The 17,500-nt window shown below is 56.8% G+C and overlaps 5 protein-coding genes across 5 annotated transcripts in view; 3 read left to right on the forward strand and 2 right to left on the reverse strand.

The window, feature by feature from the left end:
* PTSG_08799 (uncharacterized protein) overlaps nt 1–2,690 on the reverse strand; it is a 6,374-nt gene extending 3,684 nt beyond the window's left edge. The window contains exons 1-5 of the mRNA XM_004990125.1: nt 1,582–2,690; nt 1,197–1,278; nt 832–920; nt 313–583; nt 99–153 (exon numbers count right to left, since the gene is read on the reverse strand). Coding sequence (XP_004990182.1) covers nt 99–153; nt 313–583; nt 832–920; nt 1,197–1,278; nt 1,582–2,673 — 1,589 coding nt within the window. The 5' untranslated portion in view covers nt 2,674–2,690. The remainder of the gene's footprint in view (nt 1–98; nt 154–312; nt 584–831; nt 921–1,196; nt 1,279–1,581) is intronic.
* Nucleotides 2,691–3,176: 486 nt separating this feature from the next.
* Nucleotides 3,177–5,906, forward strand: PTSG_08800 (uncharacterized protein). Its single transcript, XM_004990126.1, has one exon. It carries the CDS (start codon nt 3,661–3,663, stop codon nt 5,482–5,484), a length of 1,824 nt encoding a protein of 607 aa, XP_004990183.1. The 5' UTR covers nt 3,177–3,660; the 3' UTR covers nt 5,485–5,906.
* A 366-nt stretch (nt 5,907–6,272) lies between these two features.
* Nucleotides 6,273–9,013, forward strand: PTSG_08801 (uncharacterized protein; the record flags this gene model as incomplete). Its single annotated transcript, XM_004990127.1, has 1 exon — nt 6,273–9,013. Exon 1 carries the CDS (start codon nt 7,151–7,153, stop codon nt 9,011–9,013), a length of 1,863 nt encoding a protein of 620 aa, XP_004990184.1. The 5' UTR covers nt 6,273–7,150.
* A 1,478-nt stretch (nt 9,014–10,491) lies between these two features.
* On the forward strand, nt 10,492–13,016 carry PTSG_08802 (uncharacterized protein). The gene has a single exon (XM_004990128.1). The coding sequence runs from the start codon at nt 10,626–10,628 to the stop codon at nt 12,777–12,779; it is 2,154 nt and encodes a 717-aa protein (XP_004990185.1). The 5' UTR covers nt 10,492–10,625; the 3' UTR covers nt 12,780–13,016.
* Nucleotides 13,017–13,259: 243 nt separating this feature from the next.
* Nucleotides 13,260–17,500, reverse strand: part of PTSG_08803 (foxred2 protein) — a 4,828-nt gene continuing 587 nt past the window's right edge. Inside the window, exons 2-5 of the mRNA XM_004990129.1 lie at nt 16,985–17,500; nt 16,279–16,750; nt 15,370–15,902; nt 13,260–15,019 (exon numbers count right to left, since the gene is read on the reverse strand). The exon at nt 16,985–17,500 is cut by the window's right edge and continues 60 nt beyond it. Of these exons, the coding sequence (XP_004990186.1) occupies nt 13,262–15,019; nt 15,370–15,902; nt 16,279–16,750; nt 16,985–17,500 (3,279 nt within the window). The 3' untranslated portion in view covers nt 13,260–13,261. The remainder of the gene's footprint in view (nt 15,020–15,369; nt 15,903–16,278; nt 16,751–16,984) is intronic.

The following is a 17,500-nucleotide window of genomic DNA, read 5'->3' on the forward strand; positions in this document are numbered from 1 at the left end:
ACTTTCGTACCGTCGTGTGTGTGTGTGTGTGTGTGTTGTGTGTGTGTGTGTGTGTGTGTTGTGTGTGTGTCTGTGTGTGTGTGTGTGTGTGCACGTACTGGTGGAGGGTGTCTGATTGCAGCGCGGCCCACGAGCTCAACTCCTCCGTTGCGGCTGTCAGTCGTTGTCAGAGGTGACGAAGGTGAGCAATGACAATCCAACACCGCGCATACACACACATACAGGAGCATACACAGGCGAACACACAGATACACACACACACGCACACACACACACACAGATACACACATGCATACACGCACATGCACTCACCCCAGAGCCACGATGTGGCAACACGCCAGAGGGATGAGAAGATGGCACGCAGCGGCGGAAACAAAAGCGCATCGAATTCAGACAAGTTAAAACTCAACGCTGCTGACGATGATGATGATGATGATGATGATGATGATGATGATGATGATGATGATGATGATGATGATGATGATGATGATGTTGATGATGATGGTGATGCTGATGATGATGGCTGCGGTTTCTGTGGAATTTGAAGTGCGAGATCATAAAACGACTCCTCACGAACGGAAGACTGTCGTGTGTATGTGTTGTGTTTGTTTGTTGTTTGTGTGTTGTGTGTGCGTGTGTATGTGCGTGCGTGTGTATGTGCGTGCGTGTGTTGGGCCATTTGAGTTGTTGTGCTGAAAGGGGTTGGCTTGAGCGGGACGAATTACAACAGTACCATGGTGGGAGCGCCACAACGCACGCGTCTCCACGACGCTCAAAGGAAGACAACCGCGATTCAAACACACACACACACACACAGACACAGACACACACCTTGTGACATGTGAGGCATTCAACCCTGCTTTCGACGGTGCCACTGAAGACTGACGAAATGACGCTCTTTTTCTTTGCTTTTGTGTTGCCTGCAGGCACACAATACATTCAGGCGAAGAAGTCGTGTGTTGATTGATGACCAACACGAAAACCGAGGGCGACGTGAGCTCAACCAGACGCACGTAGCAGAGGTCGCTGCTGATGATGGTGCGTGTCGTGCCCACTCACAACCACTCATGATAACTGCGAGCAATGCACAGCCACACCAACCACATCCGCAGCCACCACATCCACCAACGCACCAGTCAAAACAGCAAACAGTCACCAAGCAGCCAGCCACCAACAACAACCAACACCGGTATTACCAAGTGTGCTGGATTCATCAACGGGCAGGGAGAGCTCCTCATCCAACTTGTCCAACGCATACCGAAGGAACTCAACCGTGTCCTGTCGTAATGAGACAGAGAGAGAGAGAGAGGCAGAGAGAGAGAGAGGACACGTACGCACACACATCGGTGCATACACACGCACACGGATGGTGTCAATCTACGCGATGTGCAAAGGCAATGACGACGACAACAATAGCAACCCATCCACACTCGAAGAAGTATTCGCACACACACACACACGTGCACCCGTGCAAAGACAGGCACAGCAAGCACACTGGTTGCATCACACACACATACACACACACATACACACACACATGCAGGAACATGCAGGCACACACGGACTCATGCACAGCCGCACCTGTTGTCCGTAGCCTTGGAAGAGGAGGTTGGATGAGCGAACATGGCGCACAAACTCAGATGGAGCAATGTAGGCACCCTTGGCAAAGGCAATGCGATGAACGAGGTGACGGAACTGCTGAACAAGCGTCGTCCTGTCCCCGCCACGCGGCTGCGACTGCTGTACGTGTCCATCGCAAGTGAGGAAGAAGTCCTGGATGGGAAGGCAGTGCAGCAGCGCCTGGATGGCCGAATTCATGTAGCACGTGTTGCCATGGTTGAGCAGCCCCACCATCCGTGCCTCCACAGGTCTGGCGCCGTCCGCTCTGGCCGATGCCGGTGTTGTGAAAGCCGCCGCCGCTGACTGCTCTGCACTGGAAGCGTGGGGTGAGCGTTGCGTCGTGTCGGGGTCACCATGTGAAAATTCTGGCTGCTGCTGCTGCTGCGGCAGCGAAGTGCGGTCACCCGAGGAGCCTTGGTTTGTGTTGTCGGCAACGCATTGTTCTTGTCCTGGATGCTGCATGTAGCTCTCCTTGCCCTCCTCAGCGGGCCTGCCCTCCTCACCGTCCGCCCCGTTGTCTGCCTGTGCTTGTTGTGCTCTACGGGGTTGCTGGGAACGCAACGTGTGCAGGTGCTGTTGGCCTCGTGCCGCTGCGTGCTTTGTCTCACCCTCTGCAAACAAGGCTGCATGCGCGTCCACGGTCGTGGCGTTGGTCGTCACCGAGGACCCCAGCCCGCTGCTGCTCGACTCTGATGCACTGCGGGTGGATTGCGATGTGCATGCACGTTTGAGGCTGGTTGTTGTTGGCGTTGTTGACGGCTTTGCGGCGGTGGTTGCTGCTGATGCTGCACCCGGTGACCGTGTTCGTCTTGGCATCTTGGCGGCAATCACAGAGCCCACCACGGCTGCGTCTTGCGACGCGGCACGTCGCTTTGGACTGGCGTCATCTCCATGATGCTGCTTCTGCTGCTCCTGCTGCTGCTTCTGCTGCTGCTTCTGCTGCTGCTTCTGCTGCTGCTTCTGTTGGTTTGTCTTTGCCTTGCCCTTTGTCTGTTGCTTCTTGCTGTTGTGGCCCTTGCTGCCACCACCGCTGCTGCGCTTTCCTCTCGCCATCTTTGCGGTGCTGCGCCAGTCGGAGAAATAGCGATATCTCCCCTATTTTCTCTACAATAGACATCGGGCACTTCAGCTGCCCCTTAACAGCGCCACATCACTCCATGATGTCGTGATCGGCTTACTTGCGCACCACGACAACTCCAGCGTGTGTGTTGGTGCACCGCAGCCACGACTCGCACTGCCTTGCTGCTCCTGTTCGCCCAGCACACGTTCATGTCGCTGCCATTCCTTCCGCACCCGGACATCGATCGCACTTGGCGCGCTTGGGTGTGTGCATTGTGCATTTGCACAACAACGGCGATGTTTTGGGTTGATGACTGCAAGCGCATGCCCCATGTCGCAACATCACCCAACGTCACATCAGGCGCCCCTCGCTTCGCAGCCAGCAAATCGTAAACACCACGTGGCTATCAACCGCGATGGTGTCAACGACACTCCAGAGACCCCGCAACGACACAGGTACATCGGCCAATGCGTGTGCACGCACAGTTTCCTGTTTGCGTCCTTTGCCTCATCATCCCTCTCTCCACACGCACACACACACACACACACACACACACACACACACACACACATTCACACCCCCTCTCTCCTCTCACCCTCGCCCTAACACACGCGCGCACGCACGCACAGAACCCAAGCACATGACAATCTCATCACCAATTGTTATTGCTGCAATCCAACCGGCGCAGCAGCTGCCGCTGAATGGCACTGTTGTTACGTGAGGTGACATGCGCGACAACGACATGCTTCCACGCACGGCGAGGTGCCTCGTACCCCCTCGCACCGCCACCACCGTCACCAGCATCACCCGCCATGTCGAGCGGAGAATAAGCGAGATGCAGCGGTGAGGCGTGCCATTTTTCTCACCTCGCCAATCTTCGCGCTTCAGCCACCTGAAGCAGGCCCTCGTGGACCATAACCTGGCGCCCAGCACCGCACACCAATAAGGGGACAACAGAGCGCGCATCCGCACACGCAGCGATGGCGCCACGCACCCAGGATGCTGCTGCGCTGCCAGCCAGCACCCACCAAAACACGCCAGCACCGCGGCCAACGACGCCCGCTTCGAGCGCGCTGCCAAGCACCAGCACAAGCACAACGCCACTCTCTGCGTGGGTCGACCCCAGTATCGTTCCCAGCAACATGATCCTCTCCGACAAGCCCAAGTTTACCGGGTCGCCCGCACGCTTTGGGTCCTCCTCGTCCTCGTCCTCTTCCTCACTTGCACCGGCACCATCGGACAGTGGGCTGCCGGCGAGTGCACTGCCGCTCACGGACGTGACCATCACGGCGGAGCCCGCCACCAACGGCAACAGCCGCTACATGTGGCTGGCGCTGTTTCTCATGACGCTGTTCACGGGCGCAGGCATCTTCCTCTTCCGCGTGCAAGTTGTCGTCATGGGCGACGATGACGCGCTCGACCCCGGCACCTTCATCGCCTTCCTCTGCCTCGGAAGCTTCGTGGGCCAGCTCCCATATGTGCTGCATCTCGCGCGGCAGGTCACGAGCGCCCGGCCCACCAAGTTTGTCTTCCTCGGCGCCTTTGCCGGCATCTTCAACTGCGCGGGCATGAATGGCTACGTGATGATGACCACAGACGGCGGCGAGGCCTCGCTGCTCGCACCACTCACCTCCCTTTGGGTCGTGCTGCCGGTGCTGTATGGCGTTGTTGTCATTGGCGACCGGCTGTCTGGCCGGCGCTGGTTTGGCGTGCTGCTATCCATCGGCGCGGGTGTCATGTTCGCGTTTAGCGGCGGCGGCGAAGGTGTCGACTTCAGTGACACACGCACCGTCGGTCTTTACTTCCTCTGCTTCTTCGGCTGGGGCATCTGCACCATCCTCTTCCAGCTCGTGTCTGCTGCCAAGGACGGCTCTTTCGCTGCCGGGTACGCGGCGAACGTGTTTGGCTTTGCGCTCACGGGCGTCATCTTCGTTGCCGCCGTTCACCGCTCCATCGACTGGCACCTCACTGCCGGTCACGCCATTGTTGCTGTTGGCGGCTGCCTGCACGGCTTGGGTACCGTGGGCTTCCTGCACCTGTGCAAGACCATGCCTGAGGAGGCAGCTGTTGTTGCGCCTCTCAGCACCCTGACGGTTTTGTGGCCCGTCTTCTTTGGCATGATCATCCTTGGCGAGTCGTCTCCCCCTCTCAAGATTGCAGGCATCATTGCCGCTGTCTTTGGCGCCCTTCTCATGGGCATCCAAGACCTGAACGAGCTCAAGGACATGATCTTCAAGAAGCGCGGCGAGCCCGTGGTGTACGAGCACGTGAACCTGCTTGCGGGCAAGCCTGTGGTGCGTGGCGGCTACGACGTGTCTGACGCTGTGGAGGAGGACACGCGGGTAGTGATCCGGTCTGCGCGCGCACGCAAGGGCCGTGTGACGCTGACGCTTGAGGTGAGCGCACCGCTGCTGTCGACGACGGATACGGAGGTGATTCACCTGCCCACCATCACCCTCGACCCCAACACCATCGAGCAAGACGACGACGACGATGGGGAAGGCAACGACGATGATGATGCTGAAGGCACCGCCACCACCACCACCACCAACAACAACAACAACAACGGTGACGCGCTGGCGATTCACGAGCGCGAACGCCTTACAGCAGCAACAACAACTGCAGAGCAGTTTGGCTTTGACCATCAGCAGCAACAGGGCGGCGGTGCTGGCCGACTGGAATCCACGTCCATGTTGTCCTCGTCCACGCTGCCTTTGCTGCCGCCAGGCCACGTTGCACCTGGTGATACTGAGACGACCGTTGTTGTTGTGGACCATGGTGGTCGTGGTGATGGTCGGCACTAAGTAAGGAACTACACAAGTGTGGATTGTGAAGTCATGCATTGTGGCTTCCACATGCGTTGACGCATGTAACGTCAATGTATGTATGCACGTATGTTTGCGTAGGCACGTGTGTGTGTGTGTGTGTCCCACGTGTTCTCTTTCTTGACTCTTGACTCTTGACCTAGGTCTGTACTTCTCTTGACCGGCTGTGTTCCTTCCTTCCTTCCTTGCGATCTTCGGCTTTCTTCCAATCTCTAGATGAATGTTGCAATTGTTGCTCCTCCTACCATGCCCGTACCTTCTGCACTTTCTTCCTCTTTCCATACATCGTTTCCTGTTCTTACCTCGATGTCACAAACGTGCGCGCCAGCGTAGCGCTGTCATGTTGGAACGTTGCATGACAAACCAACTTCACACTGTAGTAAACAACCTCACCAACTCCATCATCAACTCTGTTTGCCATCACCAGTCTCTCTCTCTCTCTCTCTCTCTCTCTCTCTCTCTCTCTCTCTCTGCCACGGCTTTCCTCTGCAGCATGTAACATGAGCGCTGTGTTGCTTGCTGTCCGCTGCGTTGTGGTGACGCATGAGCCTGCTCTGGCAGCAAGAAGAAGCGAACAAGCAAAGTGATGTGACGTGAACGACACCAAACGCAACGCACTTGTACCCCAATCGATTGTTTTTCAAGACATTCGTCAATGTTCCATGTTGACACTTTACGGGAATATCGAGCGCCCGATGGCACTCGTCACCTTGATGTTCGCTATGCTTTGTGCTGTTGCAAAAAGCAGGCAAAAAACCGGAACCGCACCCGGCCAGCGAATGCGCACTTAGGCGCACGGTGGCACGATGCACCAGCCCACGTTGTGGGGGGTGCCTCCATTGTACGATGCGAACCCCCGGATACACCAAGCCACCCATGACACTTCCTTTGAGCCCTTCCCCCACACACACAGCAAAGTGTCAAGTGTCAAGTGTCAAAGTGTCAAGTGTCAAGTGTCAACAGCATGTGCTATGACTGCAATACCCCCCTGGATTGGTGCAACGCCTGCAACACATGTCTCACAAGCACACACAGCACACACACACGCACACACACACACACACATTGTCACATTCACAGCAACCACCCAAACTACCAAGAAGCAAGCAAGTGCACTTCATGTCACATCACATCACCCACACGTCACAGGTACTGTGTACCTGACCGACACTCACACGTGCGCCCTTTCATGGGTCACCAACACACAACACAGAGGAGCTCTGGGGTACCCCTGTACCCGGACGGACTGATTGGTCCGTTGTAATCCCCCGACCTCCCTTGGCAATGCATCATTCTGAGCTCACCCCGAGACCCCCCCAGGAATGCTCCAGAACAACAGAACCCCGTCCTTCCCCTCCCCCCCCCCGCTTGCCCACCATGCCGCCATGCCGCTGTGAGGAGACGCAGACAACCAGCGCGTGGTTGTTCATTTTCCCAACGCACTCCAAGCAGCTCATTGAACGGCCTACACGTGCGTCCCCCGCGAACAAGGAGGCCTTGCTCCACGCACCGCTCCCAAGCGCCTTCCTCCTGCTGCAGTCAACCTTGAACACACAGCCGCTGTCGTGAGCCCCTAGCCCTCAGCGCCTCACCGCTCCCCTCACTGCCCCCAACTACCCTTTGTCAAGGACGTCAGAAGGACGCCATGGCTCCACGTACCCATACTTCCATGTACTCGTCCTCTGCGCGCACGCGCTGGGCAGTGCCATCCCCGTCGTCGCCGTCGCCGCCACCGACACCGGCGCCTGCCACACAAACGCCAGCGACCACCACCACGCTCGCAGCTGCCACCCCATCGCTAGCAACGGCACCGCACGCCTTCATCAGCCACAGCACACCGTCCCCACTTCAGCCCGCACCACCCTCCACCTCCAGCCCTCCACCTCCACCGTTCTGGCAAGACAAGCCCAAGTACATCCCGGCCAGCAACACCAAACAGCAGCAGCAGCAGCAGCAAGCTGTGGACACCGCCGCTGGCTCCACGTCTCGGGATGAGGTGATGTCCTTTGCAGACGTCACCATCACGGCGCAGCCGCCTGCCACGGACCGCAGGTTCATGTGGCTTGCGCTGTTCATCACCACCCTCCTGACCGGCTCCAGCTTCTTCCTCTTCCGCGTGCAAGTTGTCGTCATGGGCGACGATGACGCGCTTGACCCCGGCACCTTCATCGCCTTCCTCTGCCTCGGAAACTTTGTCAGCCAGCTGCCGTATGTGCTCTACCTGAGCCGGCAGCTTGTGACTGTCAAGCCTTCCAAGGTGTGCTTCGTTGGGTTGCTTGCAGGCATCTTCAACTGCGCCGCCATGAACGGCTACGTGCTCATGACCACAGACGGCGGCGAGGCCTCGCTGCTCGCACCACTCACCTCCCTTTGGGTCGTGCTGCCGGTGCTGTATGGCGTGGCCATTGTTGGCGACAAGCTGTCTGGCCGGCGCTGGTTTGGTGTGCTGCTGTCTGTTGGCGCAGGCATCATGTTTGCCTTCAGCGGCGGCAACAACGGTGTTGACTTCAGTGATGGGCGCACCGTTGGCCTCTTCTTCCTCTGCTTCTTCGGCTGGGGCATCTGCACCATCCTGTGGCAGGTGTTCTCCTATGAGCAGGGCGGCGCGTTTGCGGCCAGCTATGGAGCCAATGTCCTCGGGTTCGCACTCACAGGCGTCATCTTCGTTGTCGCCGTTCACCGCTCCATCGATTGGAACCTCACTGCCGGTCACGCCATTGTCGTCGTTGGCGGCGCGCTCCACGGGCTCGGCACACTCGCGTTCATGCACCTGTGCAAGACCATGCCTGAGGAGGCAGCCATCGTTGCGCCTCTCAGCACCCTCTCCGTCCTGTGGCCCGTCTTCTTTGGCATGATCATCCTTGGCGAGTCGTCTCCCTCGCTCAAGATTGCAGGCATCATTGCCGCTGTCTTTGGCGCCCTTCTCATGGGCATCCAAAACCTGAACGAGCTCAAGGACATGATCTTCAAGAAGCGCGGCGAGCCCGTGGTGTACGAGCACGTGAACCTGCTTGCGGGCAAGCCTGTGGTGCGTGGCGGCTACGACGTGTCCGACGCTGTGGAGGAGGACACGCGGGTGGTGATCCGGTCTGCGCGCGCACGCAAGGGCCGTGTGACGCTGACGCTTGAGGTGAGCGCACCGCTGCTGTCGACGACGGATACGGAGGTGATTCACCTGCCCACCATCACCCTCGACCCCAACACCATCGAGCAAGACGACGACGACGATGGCGACGAGGACGATGGGGAAGGCAACGACGATGATGATGCTGAAGGCACCGCCACCACCACTAACAACAACAACAACAACAACAACAACAACAACAACAACAACAACAACAACAACAACAACAACAACAACAACAACAACAATAACAACAACAATGTGGAAGAGTGTGAGGAAGAAGGGCTAGAGTTGAGCAGTGGCTCACTGCTGCCGCCTGGTTCAGTGTCTGACAGGCATAAGGAAACCACTGTGATTGTTGTTGATGACAACACTGACGAGTGAATGGGCGAGTGTGAACGAGCGAGGAGGTTGATGGTGACGACAGGGATGATGATGATGATGTTGGTGTCGTTGGTGTTGTTGTGACGGGTGCTGTGCAGTCTGGGGTTGTCTGTTTGTTTGTTTGTTTGTTTGTTTGTTTGTTTGTTTGTTTGTTTGTTTGTTTGTGGGTCTGTGCACCATGTGGAGGATTGTCGTCTCTGGTGTCGTCATGCTCATGGTGCCTGCGCGCTTTGAGAGTGCTGGCTGGTCAATCAATGTGCCTCGGGTTGCAGATGCTTCCATCGAAACAACCCTGCTTTCTTTGTTTTGTCTTCGCCTAGGCACCTCGTTTCTTGTTTTTACTAGCCCGCGTAGAGTACTCTTTGCGCTAGAAGCACTAATATATTGAACCGTCACCGAGAGCCCTCCGTTTGCCCGCGCACCTTTTTTTGTTGCTGTTGTTTCCCGCGTTATCGCTGTCGCTTCTTGTCCTTGCATCTGAATATGTGTTGTCTCTTGTGCAACTTTGTGATTTTGTTGTTTTCCATACTTGGCACACATGCATACGGTCTGCGCAGTCCCTCTTCCGTTTGTGTTCTTCATACACACTCCATCCTTTCCGTTCTTTTCCCCCACAGCCCACTCCCACTCATATGTACGTCCCTGAGGTTTCTTCCTTAGTTCCTTGTTCCCAACTTCATGTGAAAGTCCTTTACACATAAACAATCCAGATTAGCGGAAGTGACATGAGATGAGACTTCCATCAACAACACAGCCGCTTCAATCACGTGTGTGTGTGATCGTGGCTTTTGATGGGGTTGAAGGGCAGTAAGCCAGGCACAGAGCACAACGCAGACATCAGCCGGACACCGCACACACGTGGCACAGCAACACACAGACGACTACGACCGTGTCGATCGTGTTTGCAACACATCGCCACTCAACGCAGCTAAACATTATTGGTGCGATGCGGATTGTCCATGAAACATTTCCAGAGAAATTCGCACATAGGATTGCCTCATGCACCCAAGCAAGGCATGGTCGCCTCCTCTTGCCTTTGCCTGCCTGCCTTTGCCTTTGCCTTGCTTGCTTGCTGTGCCTGCAGGCAACACCACCACCACCCACCACACAGCTTGAGTCACCCAGTCACCCCTCCTTCTCTGCTGCGCCACTCGCCCTTGCTTGCAGTGTAGATTGACGCAATCCGCAAAACATGGCTCTGTCTGCGTGAAGAGTAACGAGCCTTTGCCCCGCGGCTGCGGCTGCGAGAGACGGCAGGCATGTGGACATGAAGCAATCGCACTGTGCGTTGCTGTTGCGTGCGGGGTTGACTGCCTGCTGCATGGCACAGGTCGCACAACCATTCATGGGCTTCCCCATCACAGCACATCATCATCCCGCTCCATTTCCTCTTCCCTCCTTTTTTTCTCTTCCCTCCTGGTGGCTTGCACACACACACACACACACACACACACACACACAGCACACACACACACACACACACACACACACACACACACACAGCAGCACACACACACACACACATCTTCAGCCAGCGACACCAAGCCAACTACTTCGACCACACCACCCACAGCACAGCACCGGCACTTCAGCACAAAACAAGAACGAGGCTATGGCTACCTCAAGGCCTCCGCTCGATGGAAAACGGGCGCTGTCGCTCTCGCCTGTACAAACACTCTCACCAACATCTTCAACACTGCCACCTGAACCTGCACCACAACAGCAAGGAGGATATGGTGGTTCCAAGGCATCCCAGCGAGATCAAAGCCAGCAGCAGGCACAGCATGTTGACGATGAGCTGCACTCCCACTTGACCGAGGAACAGCAACAGCGACAGCTGCTGCTCTCCGGTGAAGGCTGGAAGAAGAAAGACGAGGCAGAGATTAAGCCCTTCACAGACGTCACCATCACGGCCAAGCCGCCAGTGACGGGCCGGCACTACATGTGGCTCACCCTCTTCCTAACAACCCTTTTTACTGGCTCCGGCGTCTTCCTCTTCCGCGTGCAAGTCGTCGTCATGGGCGACGATGACGCGCTCGACCCCGGCACATTCATCGCCTTCCTCTTGATCGGATACTTTGCGGGACAGCTCCCATATATCATCCACCTATTGCGACAAATCACCAGCATCAGGCCCAGCAAGTTCTTTCTGCTTGGCGCGCTGGCGGGCATCGTGAACAACGCGGGCATGAACGGCTACGTGCTCTTGACCACGGGCGGCGGCGAGGCCTCGCTGCTGGCACCACTGACCTCCCTCTGGGTCATCATCCCCGTGTTTTACGGCGTGTTTCTGGTCGGCGACCGCTTGCCCGTCCGGCGGTGGGTCGGCGTGCTGCTGTCCATCGGCGCAGGCATCATGTTTGCCTTCAGCGGCGGCAACAACGGTGTTGACTTCAGCGACGGGCGCACCGTTGGCCTCTTCTTCCTCTGCTTCATCGGCTGGGGAACGGGGACAGCGCTGTGGCAGGTGTTCTCCAACGAGCAGGGCGGCGCCTTTGCCGCAGGCTTCTGCACCAACGTCATCAGCTTCGTCATCACAGGCATCATCTTCATTGCCGCCGTCCACGGAGGCGTCGACTGGCACCTCACTGCCGGTCACGCCATTGTCGTCGTTGGCGGCGCGCTGTACGGCATTGGCACGCTTGCGTTCTTCCACCTCTGCAAGACAATGCCTGACGAGGCCGCTGTACTCGGCCCGCTCTCGTCCCTCTCATCCGTCTGGGCCGTGCTCTTTGGCATGATCATCCTCAGCGAGTCATCGCGCCCCGTCAAGGTCCTCGGCGTCATTGCCGCTGTGTTCGGCGTTCTTCTCATGGGCATCAAGGACTTGACTGAGCTCAAGGAGGTGGTGTTCAAGAAGTACGGTGAAGCGGTTGTACATGAGCATGTCAACCTGCTCGCCGCCAAGCCCGCAGTGCGTGGTGGGTACGATGTGTCCGACGCTGCTGCGGAGGATGTTTGCGTCGTCATCCGCACTGCCCGTGCACGAAAGGGGCGCGTGCTGCTCACGCTCGAGGTGAGCGCGCCTCTCCTGTCCACCAGCGAGCCGCAAATGATTCACCTTCCCCGCATCATGGTTGACCCCAGCACATTCGAAGAAGAAGACGACAAGGAAGATGATGATGATGATGAAGAAGAAGATGCCAGAGGCGATGAGAACAGCGGCAATGCAGACCAAGGGCGCTCGGGCTTGAAGAACTGTGATCAGAACAAGGACAGCAACGGCAGCAGCAATAGCAACGGCAACACCGCAACGAGTGCGAGCGCGAGTGCAGACAGCGATGTGGATGCCGCCAAGGAAGCGAAGGAAGGTACCACTGAAGAAACAAAGGAAGGTCACGCCAAAGGTTTGGAGGAGGATAGTCGTACCAGAGCACAACAACAACAACAACAACAACAACAACAACAACAACAACAACAACAACAACAACGGGAGCAGCCAACGCAGCAGTGGTTGGAAGAAGAGGAAGGACATGCGGCGTTATCACCAAGAGAAGGGACAGCAGCAACTGCAAGTCCTACTCGCACGGCTGCGAGTGATGTAAATTCAGCGATGACCATATCAACAACAGCAGCAAAAGAAGCAGCAACCGCAGAAGCAGCAACCAAAGCAGAAACCACAACAACAGCACTACCACCATCCTTATCACCAGCCCCACCAACAGGGAGAGCGCCAGCAGTATCAGCAGCAACCAATGCAGATTCGACCGTGGTGTTTGTTGGAGACGACGCTGACGGTGCTGGCACACATGCCAAGAATAATTGACGGGTTGTCCGAGATTTCGCAGTGATAGTCCAGGACAGGCTATTGTCACTTCATGTGTGTGTGTGTGTGTGTTGTGTATGTGTTGCGTGTGTGTGTGTTGTGTGTCGCGAATGGTTTGTCCAAAGTCGCACGCCCTTGCTCTCCAACGTTCATTCGTCTCGCTTGTTTGTTGGGCTTGAAGGTGGATCCAATGTCTCCTCACACGTGAGCGTGCATAACAAGCAAAATTGGACCCTTGTCAAGTTGAACAGTCCCACAAACAGAGAGCTGACGCACAAACAGACACAGACACAACCCAGACAGACAGACACAACTACAGACAGACACAACACGCACAACACAGACAGACACAGACACAACACAGACAGACAGACACAACTACAGACAGACACAACACACACAACACAGACAGACACAACACACAGACCACACACACACACACACAGACAGACAGACAGACAACAGACACACACTAATGCGTGTTACACGCCAGCGCTTCTCCTCTTGTTCTTGTTCTTCTTGGTTCTGCGCTTGGACGTGCGCCGTCGTCGGCGCGGTGTTGTGCTCTTCGTCGTGGCTTCCCCCCTCTGTCCCTGTTGCTGTTGTCCCTGTTGTTGCTGTTGTTGTCGCTGTTGCGCTTCATCCGCTCCACCTGCGTCACGTGCACGGGGACTGGCTCGGTGTCGGCGACCAGTGCTGCCACTGCCCTCTCTGTCGTCCTCATGGTCACCGCTTCTGACTGACCGCTTGGGGCGAAACCTGATTCGCTTCCCTTCAACCCAGGCTCCACCACCCTCCTTGTCATCCTCATCGCCACCATCATCATCACTCTCAAAGGTGGCGTGTCCATTGTGATCATGGTCGCCATGATCCCCACCACCACCACCACCACCACCACCGTCATAGTCATCATTGTCGTGGTTCGCGTGCTGCCCAAAGATGGTGTCGCGCATGTGCTCGTCGCCCTCGCCTACGTCATCGCCGGCCATCTGACCAAGGTTGCTGAAGAGGTTGGTGATGCGATCCAGTGATGCCAGCACATTGTCGGCATCAGCAAACAGCTCACGCAGCTCTTCCTTGTCTTCGGCACTCAGGTCCTCGCTCCCCTCCCAGTCGCCGCCACCACGCTCACGGACCACACTGCCAACCTCACCGTAACCGTCGCCATGGTAATCGCCGTCATCAAACTCGCGATCGCGTTCATCATCATCGTCGTTGTCATTGGCCCACAACTCTTCCTCTCCCCCCACATCCCCATGATCGCCACCACGCTCACTGCCATGCCCTGCATATTTTCGTTTTCCCAGTACGGCGTCGCCGGCGCCACGACGACCACCACCACCACCATCGGCATAATGATCATCCTCTTCCTCTGCGTCGCCTCCTCGACCACGTACACGGGTTTTACCCTTCACCTTCTCTGTCCCTCCCCCCTTCCCTGCGTACTTGTTTTGTGCCCTTTGTGCCTTGGATGCCTTGTCTGCTTCCTGCTTCTGCCGGTCCAGCCGCTTGCCCAGACGCTCGCTCGCCTCACGTGCGTGCGCCACTGATGCCTGCACATCTTGCAGCTCTGGCATCTCCGCGACAGGCTGCTCCAATGCCTCGCTCAGCGTGTCCACAAACACCTTCATCTGCTCCTGCGTCATGCCTGCAGGCACACCACCGCCAGCACCGTCGCCGCTGCTGCCAACGGTGTTGGTGCCGCCCTGCTCGTCTGCAAACTGCACGCCACGTGCGCCGCGAAGCATGGCCATCCCATCCCACGCACTGGCATCCTTGTGGCGGTCCGGTGTTGGCGCGCGCGCATCCACCGTGTCCTGGATGTCAAGCATGACGTCAACGAGGTCATCTGGCGCCATGTTTAGGTTGCGGCGCACCCAGTCCTGCGGGTGAAGGCTGGTGCGGGCCTGCTTGGAAGCAGCGCGGAGCTTCACAGCGTGGATGGGCGACGCGCTTGGTGTGGACATCAGTTCCGGCCGTGTTGCCAGCAGTCCGGCCAGGAAGCGCACCAGGGGTTCGATGTGTGCCTCCAGGTGTGCAAAGTCGATGAACACGCTCTCCATCATGTGGTGAATGGCCACGGCCTGGGAGGACTGGCGGTTGCTCTGCCATTCCGTGACGTCATCGGCTGTCTTGCGTAATTCAGGGTTGACGTGCGTGAAGTGCACGTGCTCGCTTCCATCATAGCGCAAACCCGTGTAGTACCGAATCACCGGGTGCAAGAAGTTGCTGCGGTGGCCCTGTTGCGTGTGCGCACGGGGCGCGTGGGGGATAGTCAGGATGAGCAGTTGTGAGGAGCGAGAAAAGCAACATGTGAGTGCAAACGTGAGCGCGAGCGAATGCATCTACCACACAAACATGCAAACATAGACACGCACACACACAGACAGACACAGACAGAAACAGATACGCACACGCACACATGCAAACATGCACACAGACAGACACAGACACACGCACGCACAGACATACACGCACGCACGCACACAGACACACACACGCACGCACGCACACACACAGACGCACACACACACATAGACACACTCACAGACACACAGACACACAGACACACAGACACAGCACTGCACACCTCGTCTGGGTGCAGCGCAGGGTCGACATGATCTGCGCCAAAGACATCAAACTTTTCTCGCGTCTTTCCAAAGTCTGGATGGTACTCGAGCGTAACGACGAGAAATGAGCGATGAAGGAACGCCTCACTTGTGAACAGAAGGTCACATGGCACGTGACTCTGATGCCGCCAGCAAGCCTTGTTTCTTCGACGGTCACCACCACCATTATTGCTGCTGTCGTCTTTGTCGTCGTCATCATCGCTGCTGCGCGGGTCCTTTCCATTGGCGTAGGTGTTGTCATGGTCACAGTCTCGATCGAACCACAGCACTTCGCACAGGGACGTGTACATCTGGTAAAGCCCGCTTGAGTACTGCACGCGTTCGATGATGGTGGACGCAATGTCCGCTGCTGTGTTTGGGACGGCGACTGTTGGCCACGGGCGGCTGAAATATCGCTCGCCAAGCACGTTGCCCAGCGTCTCCACTGCATAGCGAAAGCCGTGCACAGCAAACACGGCCGAGCGCTTGTTGTCACGACCCGCCATGAGGGTGCCTGACATGAAAAACGAGGAGGAGGGAGGGGGCGTCAGTGTACGGGAGGATAGATGGGAAGCGAAGCACGTGCGAACACACATGTACGCAGCACCTTTGCATGTTCACAACCAGACAAGCAGACAGGCAGACAAGCAGACAGACAACAGGCAAGCGCACAATCAGACAGACAACAAGACAGACAAACAGACAAGCACACAGGTCTACACACACACACACACACACACACACACACACACATGCATGCATCCACAGGTCTACACACACACACACATGCATGCGTACATACAAATACACACACACATACAAACACACACACATGCATGCGTACATACAAATACACACACACACACACACATACAAACACACACACTTACCGGCATAAAAGAGGTGGTCTGTGTTGACGGATTCCCATTCTGGAGTGAGGAGTGGATACTTCTTCCGTGTGTCCAAACGCGGTGCCGAGGATGCATCAAAGATGGTTGCGTCAGTCTGGAAGCCGAGTGCGCGAATGACATAATCGTAGGTGGCAGCACGTGCGGTGAATGTGCGCTGGTCACTGCGACCGGGAAACAGAATGTGCATTGCCTCCTGCGCGTCCTTGATTGGGCCCTGCCCATAGTATGTCGTGTCTGCCTCGATGGAGCCGTCGGCGTGTCGACCAAATGACGACTGCGCACTGATGATGCACGTGGAGATGAAGTTCTGTGCCTTGAGCTGGTATGTGTCGAGGAAAGCTGCGTTGATGCTGCGGACGTCGCCTGCGTAGTGCGTCTGCCACGAGAACTTGGGTGGGTTGCGCGAGCACATCTCGACAAAGTTGGCCACCCCGGAGATGTTGTTCGCAACCTGCATACGCGGTGCAGTGTGCATGCGAGTGTGTTGTGTGTTGTGAGGGTGGATGTTTGAACGAAACACAAGATGCGCGTGCATACAGACACAGACACAGACAGCCAGCCACACACACACACAGATACAGACAGACAGACACACACACACACACACACATGCACATACCTACAGATAGACAAACATAGACGCACAGACACACACACACATACATACACAGACAAAGTGGTGCACCTCAAAGGCGGAGTTGCCTGCTCCCAGGATAAGGACGCGCTTGCCCCTGTACTTGTGCAGCGATGAGGTTGGATCAAAGTCCTCGTAGCCCTCCGTGTTCTCAATGCCGGGTGCCACGCGTGGATATGACGGGATCGGCGTGCCCGTTGCCATGACAAGCGGGAGGCAGGTGCGCTTGAAGGTGGAACCGTCGTCGTTGCGCTGAAGGTGCAGCGTAAAGGGCACGGTGTCTCCTTCATCGTCACCATCGAGCCCCTGTGCTTTGCTGTCCGCTGTCGTCTTCTTGTTCGTCCTTCTGCCCTTTCTCCTCTTGTTCTTCTGTTTGGTTGGCTGGACGCGGGGCCGGGAGACGCGCGTGACCGTCGTGTTGAACTGGATGTTGAGGTTGTAGATGCGAGCAAAGTCGTTGAGGTAGTCGACCATGCGATCGGCGGGCGGATAGAACTCGGTGCTGTAGTTGCGGAAGAGCAGCTGCCCACGCGGATCGTCGCCATCGGTGATGAGCGAGTTCCAGTC

This window comes from Salpingoeca rosetta, assembly GCF_000188695.1.
Source record: "Salpingoeca rosetta unplaced genomic scaffold supercont1.25, whole genome shotgun sequence".
Lineage (NCBI taxonomy): Eukaryota > Choanoflagellata > Craspedida > Salpingoecidae > Salpingoeca > Salpingoeca rosetta.

Excerpts from the sequence above, each read along its gene's own strand:
- PTSG_08800 (XM_004990126.1), top strand. The coding sequence starts at position 3,661 with ATGGCGCCACGCACCCAGGATGCTGCTGCGCTGCCAGCCAGCACCCAC.
- PTSG_08802 (XM_004990128.1), top strand. The coding sequence starts at position 10,626 with ATGGCTACCTCAAGGCCTCCGCTCGATGGAAAACGGGCGCTGTCGCTC.